The sequence below is a fragment of the Alexandromys fortis genome, unplaced genomic scaffold (assembly GCF_014885135.2).
Source record: "Alexandromys fortis isolate MF-2015 unplaced genomic scaffold, M_Fortis_MF-2015_v1.1 scaffold_13, whole genome shotgun sequence".
Classification (NCBI taxonomy): Eukaryota; Metazoa; Chordata; class Mammalia; order Rodentia; family Cricetidae; genus Alexandromys; species Alexandromys fortis.
In genome coordinates this window covers 15,017,319-15,030,622 of record NW_026067908.1, presented here as the reverse complement: position 1 = coordinate 15,030,622, position 13,304 = coordinate 15,017,319, and the positions used below count along the sequence as shown (strand labels likewise).

General features: G+C 39.6%; 1 protein-coding gene across 5 annotated transcripts in view; it reads right to left on the bottom strand.

Moving 5' to 3' along the window:
* The window catches only part of CUNH1orf87 (chromosome unknown C1orf87 homolog), a 99,065-nt gene extending 85,964 nt beyond the window's left edge, over positions 1 to 13,101 (bottom strand). For all 5 annotated transcript variants that reach the window (XR_007590768.1, XR_007590769.1, XM_050136424.1 and 2 more), the window contains exons 1-2: positions 13,021 to 13,101; positions 11,032 to 11,164 (exon numbers count right to left, since the gene is read on the bottom strand). Coding sequence is in view for 3 of the 5 variants with exons in the window: in XM_050136424.1 (XP_049992381.1) it covers positions 11,032 to 11,138 (107 nt within the window). In the remaining 2 variants the exon portion in view is untranslated. The remainder of the gene's footprint in view (positions 1 to 11,031; positions 11,165 to 13,020) is intronic.
* Between the last annotated feature and the right edge of the window lie 203 nt (positions 13,102 to 13,304).

The following is a 13,304-nucleotide window of genomic DNA, read 5'->3' as shown; positions in this document are numbered from 1 at the left end:
TTATTTAGTAATATATGGATATAACGAATACTTCTATTTTATGACTGAATACATGAAACCATTAGAACAGTTGTGAATAATTTTAATTACACAAATGTCCAATTATAAAGGAATATAAATACCATTTCAACTATAAAAAAAATGTGTTGTACACAAAATGAAAGGACAGCAAGTCTAAAAAGTCTGCCAGAAGTTAGCCAGTATCTCTGGGTAAGAAACCTGGGCTGTCGTCAGCTCTATAAAGTCACAGTCTGTCATGCTATGTTGTTTTTATGCTTTCTATATGAGAAGATATTGCCTATCATCAGAAATGATTAATTTCAATGTTTGGTGTCAAGAAAGCATTCTATAAACTGTAGTTTTTATTAAAAATGAAGATTTTCTTTAAAATATGAGTTATATCTGAGTGTGAAACATGTACTTATTGATCTGATCCAAGTTAAGCTATGGTCAGTTCTTTGAATAAATGTGTAGATTTTGTAGTTATCTTTTTTGTGATGGTGCACGAAATGAAAAAGAGTTTGGAGAGAACTCAGATTGGCATCTGTGTAAAAGAATGGAGAAGATTCCTAAAAATAATGAGTACAAAGAAATTCCTAGGGAGTCAGGGGAAAACCCAGGAGCATAAATTCAGCAGCAAAACAGAGAGCATATTTCCAGAAAGAGGCTCAGACAACATACACAAATGCCAGTATATTCTGCAAAGTGACTCTAGTTTAGCTCTATGGACACTGTCAAGAATCTTAGCAAAAGGTGTAGGGGGAGGTGTTAAATGAGCTAGTGGAAGTGGACACTAGAATTGAGTGGGTGAAGGGAAGACAACAACAAAGAACCATAGACAGAAAGTATAAAGAATGGTGTGAAAAAGTCTACATGATGGGAGGGTGGCGGCAACAGGCACATATCTGGGCTTGCAGACAACTTATTTCTACTGTTGTCTTTAAAGATGGCAAAGATTTTCACATATTGCAATACTAATGTGAAGGAGAAGGTGTCACTTGAGAAGAGCAGTGAACCTGATAAGGTATGATGTTGTGACAGAGAGGCCCAGAGCAGAAAGGAAACCAGGGAAGATGCAATCAGGGACGTGTGTAGTCAAGGTTTTGTTTGGTGACAAAAGGCTGGTAACTACGAACAGCTTGGGTTTCCTCCTGATAACAAGGCTTGCCAGGTCGCACTGGAAAGATGTAATAGGAAGGCTGAAATAAGGAGAAATGATTTGAATTATCTGGTAGGAAGAGTGGAAGAGAGACCTGGTAGCTGGATGGGGAAGGAGGACAGGTAGTCAGCCAGTTAAGATGGAGAACATGGACTTTGGTAACATCAGGTTGGAAGTATGGATGCTCTCTTCTCCAGGTCGTCTGTATCCCTCAGGGAGATGCGGAGAAAGCAGTGGGGTTCACCAAGGACTAGGCCTTTGCTAGATTTGGAAAGCCCAAAGATAATGGTAAAAAGTAGAAGGCTAGAAAGAGAGAGTGCAGATTTGACAAATAGTTCTTATAGTGAGAAAAAAAATACATTGCTTTCTTTAGTCATAGTATTTAAATTGTCATTAAAATAATATACTATTATGTTTGGAATCTTATAGTTTAGAACTGATCTAGACTTGATTCTAGAAGTCAGGCTAATGGCTACCTGTGGGAGTTAATATAGAGCACATAGGGAGTGTGTGTGGGACTTTTGGGATACTGGTATCTTTCCCTTTCTTGAATAGGACATTTGCTACATGACAGTATGATATTTGTGAAAATCCAATGAATGGCAGGCAAAGAACATGTGCTTTTATGTTGGTGCAGCTATAGTTCTCTGAAATGTCTAGGGCAACTGGTGTAAAACTTACAAATATATCTACCTGACGTATGCGTGTCTAGTGAACATTACAAAGAATTAGTACTATTTGTCTTCAGAGGAGAGAGGCATAACTATGATCTGTGACAACAAGTAAAATAATTATATTACTGATTGTTTACTTCCATGACACGACCCTGTAGCTCTTCCCATATTTTAGTTTATTCGCTCCTCAAATCAATTCCGTAGAAAACAGATTCTCCTCATTTTCGGATGACGAAATTAAGGTTCAGAGACTTTAAATGACTACACGGATGTTCAATGGTATACTTTGATTTCAATTATCTACGAGAATGCCCAGCTTTACATCCTGCGGCATAGAGAGACCATGGATATTTGGGATTGTGTAAGGATCTGAAAATAAAGGAGCGGACAGCCAAAGTAGGAAGTGCAGACTTTGAAGGCTGTAGAGCAGACATAACACCCCTAGATGAAGGCAAAGAACTTACATCATCTTTGCTTTACACACCTATAAAATCCTTCTCTTGGCAGATTCAAGACAGAAATGCTCAAGAAATTCTGTAATCTATTTGTCTGACTTTTAGAACAACTACACTAGATGTGAAACCAAAAATAACCTGTTAGGTTTGTTTCAAGTAAAAACTGTCATTAAAAAAAAAATAACATAGCACTTTAAAAATGAACACGAAGTAGACTCTCCAGCTGAGAAACGACATGTGTCTCTGCTTAGCACAAACAATTCCTCAACACACATTTCTTGTTGTGTTGTTCACAAACTCACAGTTCTTTCTGCTAGGCCGTGCGTTAGCTACCTACTTTACTGAAAATAGATGTTTGTTGTTTTTAAAAGTAAGAGTAAAGCACGCCGCCAGCAGTATCTTGGAAGGCCAGCAATCAGTCTCCCCACACGCACTTTTGACCTCAGTTTCCAATTCTTAGGGCACCTTAAAGAGCTCAGTGGTATCCCATACTAGAGCAATGAGGGACAATTACAGTGTTCCTGAGTGATAAGTAAAGGAGGGGAAGCTGTCCAACTGTTCCTGCTCTCACACTGAAGACTTGCTGCAACCTGACCTTTAGGGATACCCACTGCTAAAAGACAGAGTCCTGGGGTTCGAGAGAAACACTGCCGGGTGTGTAGCTGCTTTCTTTGAGTTGGAAGGTTCCTGATGGGTCTCCCGTGCAGCTCCAAATCACCAGATCACACATTTCATTTGGATTACATAAGATCTCAAATAAAGGACCCAGAGGGCTCAGCAAATGGTCACCAGATGCATCTTAAAGGTCTGCCAGTCTTGACAGCCAATCAATGCCTCCAATTTCCAAACATGTGCCAACTATCCCCTGGAGTAGGCAGACTGGACAGTAACAGCAGAGAGACTGGTGGTCTAATTAAAATCTTAGTAAAATGTTCTTATTTAAAGTCATGGAATATCTTCAGCACAACTAGGGTCTTGGTCATCATCATCTTTTTAGAAAGTTATTAAATGTAAAATAGCAATAGAGAAGGAATACACCTGAGATATCTTCAAACTCCATTCAATAACTGAAGGATAAGTCTGTGATAAAGTATGTTGAAAGTGTTATTGTAAAAATCCGTGAGGGTTTAAACTTTTTCTTTCCTTTCTTAAGCTACGAGAATGCAACAAATGATTCAATTTCCAGAAATCGGGTAAAATTATGTTAATTTTACTACTGTACTCATACCCAACTCAAATTCCATCTCTATCACTAGTGATGTCATAAATGTATATATTACCACACATAAAGTCACACACATTCCTTCATGCTGAACTCATGGTCTACGAAGTAGATATACTGCCATGGTAAAAATAGATGATCAAAGAGATTAAGAAAAATGTACAATGCTGCCTTTTTAGTCAGTAGAGACATTAACCCAGACCTATATGGCTCCAAAGCCTGCATGCCTCAGTTTCACACCTGTAATTTTCAAACTATCAATGATTAAATAGGGCTTTAAATCTCTTGTCCGTAAAATGTTGATGCAAATTTTAGTAAAAAATAACTTAGAGTGACATCTATTCTATTTTTAATCTAGTGTTTTTGTAGAACACCAAAGTGATCATTCAACCTGTGTTTGTATTTTCTCAGACACAGAGATGCTACAATCCCAAAGGCTCAAAAAGACACAGGCTAACAAATTGGATACAAAAACAGAGTCCATTCTCCTGCTGCATACAAGAAACACACTTCAATCTCAAAGACAGACATCACCTCAGAGTAAAAAGTTGGGAAAGAAATTTTCCAATCAAATGGACCTAAGAAAGAAGCTGCTGTAGCTATCCTAATATCTAATAAAATAAAGTTAAAATTAAAAATCATTCTCATCATAACTAAAGCTTTCTAATTGGCTTGAAGTGTTCTTGCTTGCTTCCATCTTTTCTTTCTTCCATTTTTGAAAAATGTAATTTTAAATGATAAAATGAAAACTTTTACCATATACGCTCAATGTCTGGGATCAGTAGGTAAACATTTTCCTCAAGGTTCTATAGGATGCCATTAACTGAAGCTTAATGCCTGTGCTTTATACTCTGTGCATGTGTTTACAGCAGCAGTAGCTGTATCTTTGCACTTCTCATAATAACTCAAATAAAAACAAACACAAGGAATCAACAAGACCATTGTGAGGGTTCATACTGGCAACTTGGCAGGATCTAGAAACGCCTAGAAGCCAGCTGCTGAGTATGCCTATGAGAGTTTCAAGATTAGATGAGCTGAGAAGGGACCCACTATTGCTGCCTGGACTGGAGTTATGGGATGAGAAAGGAGAAAGCAAGCTGAGTGCCAGCACTCACTCACTGCTCTGTGCACCTACTGTGGATGCAGTGTGAGAAGCAGCCCATTGTTCCAACGGCAAACCTTCCACCAGAGCCAAAGTCAACCCTTCTACCGGAGTCAATGACAACCCTTCATTCTTTTAGTTGTTTCTGGTCATGTGTTTTGTCATAGCAAGCGAAAGTTAATTGATATAACCTCTGCAGGAGAGAAAGAAGTATCTCAAGGGAGTATAAAAGGCACAAGAAAGAATGATTTTAGCGTATTCATCGATTGAACGTGTGAGAATGGACATGACAGTATTTGCTCTGGTGTTCAGTTGTTTTTAATGATCTGTTTACTTTAAGTCTGTGTGTATGAATGTTTCACATGCATGTACATATGTATACCACCTGTGTGCTTGCTGCCTTTGGAGGTCAGCAGAGGGTGCCATTCCCTTGAGTTACAGACATTTGTGAACTGTCGCATGGGGATCTGTCTCCTCTGCAGAAACAGCAAGTGCTCATAACCACTAAGTCATCTGCCCAGCCCCCAATTGTGCATCTTAGAAGATTATAGTTATAGTGTGATCTTTATTTTCCTTCACATTCTCTTCCTCTCTTGATGTTTCCCTCTTTCCTGGTACTGGAAATTGAACCCCGAGTGTGGTATATACTACGTAACTTCTCCACCACTGAGTTTTATTCTCAGTCCTCTAATATTTCAACCCATCCATATATCATTCACTGAGGTCAATAATTTACATAATGAAGTTTATTCAGGGTTTATTGAGAAACTATAATTTCACTTTCCCAAGATTATCATTACAGGGCCCTAAATTGTTTCTCTCTCCCCTGTTACTCCCAGTTCACCCACCACTCAGCAAGCACCATGTTTTGGAAAGGGTAAACATGATACGCTATCCACTGTTCTCAGTTTTCCAGTGGTCCCTCATCCTACATAAAACAGAGTTCACACCATGGGTCACACAGCCCCAGATCCGAGGCTGCTGGCCTTTCTGAATTCAGACATTTTGTTGTTTTCCTGTTGTTGTTTTCGTGGTGGTTGTTGTCGTTGTTGTTGTGCTTTGTGTAGACAGCTTAGTGGTACTATGTTTGTGTAAGTTTCTGGGAAGGCCAGTTGACTGATACCTGAACTTTGACCTGTGGAAAGTTGCAACCTCTTCTTCTGAAATAGAGGAAGAAAAAAGATGCACATGTCTTTTCACTAAATGAGAATCTAATAGGATGGTGACTGCTGGAACTCTGGCCGGTCAGCCCCAGCCCTCTTACTACCAGCTAACCTGGGACCCTTCTCATGTACGCCACTGCCTGTGTGCTACCACCAAGACTCGGGCAAATGTCCCTGCTCAGAGAGGCCTCCTGAGAATACTCTTTGTATCCTTGCAGCCTTTCCTCTTTTTTTCTGATTGTACTGTTCTTATGTGAGTAGTTGCTGCTTGCTTTGTGTCTCTCGCCACTAGCACTTTATGTGTCCCGCTAAATCCCCAAGGCACTGTCATCAGTTGGTGCTCACTCAGAGCTCTGGAAAGGATGGCAATGGTACCTCACACAGCACATTGATTTCTAAATCTGTTGGCACTCCAACAAGTTTGAGAAAAATCATGCAAAATTTATTATTGTGAATGACTTCAGAGGATTAAACGTGACAATTATGTGCTCTAAGAGACGCCTGTGAGAAAACACCAGAGAAAACATGAACCTATAAAACTGAGGTAAACAGTTACAAGTGTTTGCCATCCTTCCCATTAAAACATTACAGGCTGCTTTTCTGGAGTCTAATACTGCTCTGCTGGTAACCCTATCTACAGACCAAAGGGATTTGTCACCTGCCTTTGGCACTGGAAGAAATTATAGAGATCAACTTTATTTACTGAAAGAGGTTTCTTAGAATATGCACACTTAACTTTTATTCATTTTCCCTTAATGTTCCATTCCTGCCATATTTTACTTACTATAGCTCTGCCATAAAGGCCTTTTGTAACACTCTCTGCATCCTTCATCTTTACCATGATGGGTTTCCTTGTATCCAGAATCTAGCACAGTCCTCCACTGAGTACAGAGTACAGAGGGCATCGACATCTCTCTGGGTGTCTTAGTGCATGCTCACCACAAACACAGGCTAACACCTAAGCATTTAGCCCTTCTAATCATGACTGTGAACTCCCACCAAGGGTAGACTTTGCATTACCATGTTGGTAAGGTCGTTAGCATATTTTCCTGCCAAATTCCTGTCCTCAGGAATTTGCCACTTGCCTCTTTACTCCAATGAGTACCTGTGTGTTTTCCTTGATTGTATGTTAGAAACTGTCACACACAAAACCTCCCCACTTCAGGAGGTGGAGTTGTTAATCATTCCATCACCTAAGAGCAGCTATTTTGATGTCCACTGTAGTTTTAATATGGTCTGTGCCCTCTAAAACTCATGATGGGATTTAATCCCCATGTGAGATACTACGAGGGTGAAAATTTAACCAAGCCATTATTTTTAGAGTGGGAATTCTATAAGATGATTTAGACTAAATAAAAAATCTAGACCAGAACCCTGTGATAGAATCCTGGGATGTAAAAAAGGATGAGAGAAAACAGATGAGATATACATGCACACACTCTTTTTTACTGCCTTGCGTGTCTGCACCATTTTAAGACTCTGCCAAGAGGAAGGCCATCTTCAGACACAATCTTCATCCCTGGACCTCCAGAACAATGGGCCCAAGCTAACCTGCTTTTTTCTGATTTGCCTGGTTTGTGGGATTGCATATGAATAGCAGTAGTATGCCTTGTGTCAGGCCATTGTGAGAAAGACAATCCATCAGAACTGACAATAGCACATCGTTTCATTCCCTTCATGTGGGCTGCACAGTCTCATCAGTAAGGGGATGAACTGCACAATTGAATCTGTTTTTTGTCAGCATGCGCTGATCCTTGGAGATCATCTCTTTATGTTTCATGCTCATAATGATATANTATTTGGCTGTTTGGCCTTAATTTGTCCAGGGGTTGTTCACAAGCCTCTGAATTTCATTCCCCATTCTTATCTACTTTTTTTTTTTTTGGAAATTAGATAGAGGCATATTTTCCTTTCAATGGGCTATCAAAGCCTATCCAGGAATCCTGAGTAGTAACATCTGCATGCTATTTGAAAGCTTGGAATCTCAGGCCTGAAATCCTTTAAAGTTACTAAACATTGTCTTTCAAATCTTTATCTTTCTTGGTAACTGCATTGCTCTAATTCATTTACTTAGCTTTCAACATGTACAAGACTTTGTATTTTGTGATAAGGATACAGTTTTACACATAGGATTTCATAGTTAAATGAGACAGACAGAAATACAGGAAGTTTCAACACAATATGATCTTTGGGGGTGTTGTGGGTGCTACCAGGTGCAGTGGGTTTGAATTTTGGAAAGACCCTGATGGCCACAGTGTAAAATGGGGATTGTCACACCAGAATGTGTAGGAGTCACTTGGGAATCCATCTAAAATGCAATTCTGACTTAGTACACCTGCAGAGGGAGCTTGGGATCTGTTCAAGTTCCCAAGTGAGAGGGGTGCAGTAGCCCCTGCAGGATACCTTGAGAGCAAGGCTTCCTACAGTCCACTAGGGGACAAGAAGGTCAGAGGCAAAGCATTGATTCTGAAGGTTTGGATGGAGTCTCAAGAGAAAATGATGATAGTACAAACCACAGGAAATGTGCTGCATTCTTCAAAGATCTTAGTTTGATCTTCTTTGGGAAAAGTAATTATATTAAGTAGGTCTTGAGTATTTTGTACCTAATAACATTAGTTCAGTTTGAATTTATAGGAAAGAGGAGTGGGGACATCTATTAAGTATAGGATAATCTTAATTACACCAGCTGCTCTCAGTGCCCACAGTTATTTTACTTGTGGCAGAGATGGCTGGTTGATATGGGCAAATTGTGTTGCCACTGAGATTACTATGTTTAAGACCCAAGTCTTGTACCTTAGAATATGGCTTCATTTGAAAATCAGTTTATTGCAGATCTAATGAGTGTGTTTGTGGGCATATAGTGGGCCCATAACCCACTTGACTGGCATCCTTGTAAATAGGGAATTACAAGTGCAGATATGGAAAAGCTACACAGTACTGAAAGTCAGATGATATGCAAGGGTGCACACAGGACACTGAAGTCTTTACTGGCACCTCTAGAGGGAACTCAGCTGGATGCATACCTAGCTGTTGGACCTCCAGCATCCACTACTTGTGAAAAAATAAATTCTGTGATTTCTTGCACTTTGACAGAGTAATAACTTGGTCTTCAAGTTTGACTCCATATTTCATTCTCAACAGTGTCCTATAGGAAATCTCAGCTAAATGTGCTTCTACTTCTTCTCATTATTCTTTTGTGATTTTTTTTAAATTCAGATTTTCGTTTTGATGACACCTCCTATTTTTGTTAAGCTTCTTATGCAGATTTTTACTAATTAGTTCAACTCAAAGTTACACCCTTTTCAGGTTGTGACCTTGCGTTAATACATTTTGGGACTTGGGGGACATAATGGCTGTTGGTCTCCTTTAGTTCAGAAAAAGCAGGCTTTTTACAGCTGTTTATTTTTGAACTAGAGAAGATTATCTCAGCAAAGCATGTTAATTATCTTGGGGCAATCCAGCAACAACAGAATTAAGTTCACAGAAAACCTACCTCAATATAAAACAATACCACTTTTGTAGTGTTTCAGGGACAAGAACTATGGTTTCTACTTCACAATTTACTTAATGTACCCTTTACTCCTTTATTATTTAAGTTAATCAAACATTCCTCCTCACTTTCCTTTTAGAAACAAGTTATACTTGACTTTTTTGTTGTTGTTGTTTTGTTTTTTTTTTTGTTTTTGTTTTTGTTTTTGTTTTGTTTTTTGAGACAGGGTTTCTCTGTGGCTTTGGAGCCTGTCCTGGAACTAGCTCTGTAGACTTGACATTTTTAAAAGAAGAGTCTTTGGATAAAATGAGGTTAATCAACCTAGGAGGAAGAGGAACTAGAAGTGCAGTGATGTTGTCTTCCTGGTAGATGTGTGCTCAGTGCCTAATTCTCTCTGATTTTCTCATAGTAGCAGGAAATTGGTAAAAAGATCTTAAAATGGTCATTTATCTCATCACAATTTTTTATCTATCTAACAGAAAATGACCTACTTCTTGTCCATTGAATATAAAAGCAATGGCAAGAATTTCAAAGAAAGGTATCTGGTTTTCATCCTTGGAAAGATATGCTTCAATAACAACAGCAGAACTATTTATTAGGTATCCAAGATATCCTGGACTCTGCAAAATGAGCATATACTTTTCTCAATACCCTCAATGACCTACTAGACAAGTGTTATTAATTTCTGCTTTAATAGATATAGAATAGAATGCAAGACCTTGCACCATGCTTTTTCAATGTCAACACAACAGACCAAGAAGGAATAGAACTAGGATTAAACTTCTGTCTCTCTGCTTTGTAGAGATACCAAAATCATGGACCCCATTTTGACATGCTCACTTCCTAGTCATTAGTCCTGACAACATTCATATTGGAATTGCTTTGGTGTGACAATGCTACTGGAGAAGCAAAAGCATTTTGATGTTGCTTATTCATTTTGGCAACACAGGTCCTGTGATCTGCATTTGAAGATTCTGACTCAGTTTCTCTTGAGTTGGACTTTTAGCTGTCCATTTTTAAGTATGCTTTTGGTGATTGCCTTTTGAGTTTATTGCATATTATTTATGTATCTATATTCAATAATGCAATAGTGGAAATAACTAAGAAATCATCTTTGGAGGGAAAGGCAACCAGCTAAAGACAATAGGTATAATTGGCATTCTTTTCTTTTCCAAACCACTAAAACTCAAGAAGAAAGAGGTTGCCATGCTCTTCTGTGCCCAATACCTAGTTAACTTTAGAGGTGTTTGAATGACCCTCCTCAAATGAGCGATCAGTAAGGGAAGGGAAGAAAAGCATGTCGGCAATGCTCTGAAAAGTTTGCTTAGAGAAGGAACAAATGCAAGAAGAATAAGTGAAAATCTTACAGGTTGTGATTAATTATTAATCCCACTCCTGTAATTCACAACAAATTGACTAATAGTCTGCCTCCCTGTCTCCCTCCCAACACAAAATTACTGCATCTAGTAGATTACAAACTTGACTAGGAGAAGCAGCAATATTCCATTAATATTTATAAGTGTCATAATGCTCATATTTCCCATCTATTTGGAAAATCAGCCCAAGTAATTAAAGAGAATTGGGGAATTATAAAGATGAAGATATCAGAAAAATTGCTCATGGAGTTATCAACACTCTTTTATTTCTACTTTTACATCTTAATGACTTAATTTTGCACAGATGGCACTTTTAAAATTTCTAAGTAAAAAAAAAGCAATTTCATTATTATCCAAGAAACACAGTCATTTTTCAGAGAGGAAACTTACATCTTTGGCTTTTCCACAAGGTATCGAAAATATTTACTTCCAATGATTTTCACCATGATCTCCGGCATTGGCTCTGATCTATGGCGGATCTTTGAAGCTGAAGACATGGTCTCTCTCCCAATCTTGCCAGATCCTTAGGGGTGAAAAATAAATAGGTCCTTCCTCTTGATTTCCCACCAGATAGTTGTGGATTCCTCATCAACAATAACATCAGGACCTACTGGTGTTGTACCTGTGAAGGGCTTATATAGAGTACTACTCCAGTGACCATGTTAAAGATATTTGAAAACATCAGGGGGAACAGAAAGATCATTCAATCCATGATGTTCCCTAAATGCAGAAGTTTAAATTTTGATGTGAAGGTTGCAGCATCATTGTCCTTTGAGAAGTCAGGATGAAGGCTGGTCTGAGAAACCTTGTCAAAACAACTCTCTTCAAAACTCCCCAGATAATTCAGTTGCTTTATTTAGACCATTCCCTACCTGGTTCTGATGTAAGCAATTTATTCTAAACACTTTCTTGAGAAGTCTCACTTCCTTTTGGGGATGGGGTGGCCATTTCTGTGCTATCTAAAGCTTGTATTACTTAATGCATATGTGTAAAGCTTATTTTACATAATGCATATGCTTCTTTCCTGTTAATTCTTGGAATAACCAGGGCCTATGAAGATTGGGTAAAAGGTTGTCACCCCTATACCTCATCTACTACTCCCGATATAATTACCTTTTACATTTTTTACATTTTTAAAATTACATTCATGGTGTATGCGTGTGCGTGTGTGTATGTTTGTGTGTGTGTGTGAGAGAGAGACAGAGAGAGAGAGAAAGAGAGAGAGAGAGAGAGATTCAGAGAAGAACTTGATGCAATCAGTTTTCATCTGCCATGTTTCCCAGAAGTGAGCTCAGGCTGAAAGGCCCAGTATTCCCCCAGCCGGGCTGTGAGGTTCTATTAAGAACCACCACTCTTCTTGTTTTGCCACTGAGAATAGGTAGGTATAGCTAGAACTGTCAATTCCAGAAGGACTACAAAGTACACATACTGAGTCCTTAGATGACTATAATCTTTCTCACTACAGGGCCTGGTATGGGATTATCCTGAGGCCAGAGTTGAAAGCTGGGATTTAGTGGAACACTCCAATCGAAGATCAGCTAGGATATTCCTGTTCACCATCTGTGATTCCTCTTATGCTCAGAGACTTCTGGTGAATCCAGAAGACAAAGTGATTGAAGAGGCATTTTTACTTTAAAGAGGACTCCTTAGCTCCCATTTGTACCCACAACTACCAGACTCTGTAGCTGGCTTTTTGGAAACCCCTCCCTATGGTGGTGGGGTGCCTTTCTCAACCTTGACACAGGAGGGTGGAGATTGGTTCTGCTTCAACTTGAGATGCCAGGCTTTGTTGACTCCCCATGGGGAATCCTAACCCTTTCTGAGGAGTGGGTGGGGATGGGGTAGAAAGGAGGTGAGTGGAGGGAACTGGAGGAAAGAAGGGAAGGGAACTGTGATAGTCTGTAAAATAAATTAAAAAAAAATAAAAGAAAAGGAAAGAAAATCTGCTTGAAGATAAACCCAGGATGTTTAAGCATGACTGATAATAGGTGAACCCGGCTGATCACTTCTTTCCAGGGAATTCAAAAGGCACCTAGAACTTGCCTCTAATTTAAACACTGGCTTCGCTGATTGAGAAATCGAGACCCAAATGCTTTCTCACAAAAGTCTTCCAGATTGGAGGGGGCAGGGGAGGGTGGAGGTCTCTCCAGTGTTCTGCTCTAATAGCTATGACAGGGTCCTTCCCTAGAGGACAGTTTACTTAATGTGTACAGCACTAAAACCCAGAAGAGACCCATCCAGCCCACCTCAGGCTCTCTGAAGCTGTGGGTGTAAAGTCAAAACTAGGATTTGAGACTATCAGGTTTCCTATTTGCCCCACAGTGGGACATCAGCCTTGAGACCATCCCCAGAAGGGACCAGAGGGGCAGGCATTCTTACCAACGTGGAGCTTCCTACCCAGGAAGTTCAGAGGTGCGAGTGCTTCTGTCTGAAAAGCAACCCAGAATGTTGGCAAAGAGCTTCGGAATCCAGCCAATCACAGGACCTGGCTCTAGGCAGGGGCCTTGCTCTCCGGTTGCTAAGGACGCACAGAGGCGGTTGCTGGGCGGGAACCAGATTTCTCCTCACCAGCGGCACAGTCATCCAGAGGGTTGGGGAGGAAAGAGTTGTTCCAGGCTGTGGTTGCTGACAGGAGGAAGCTGGATATTTTGAAGTCTGTGCTG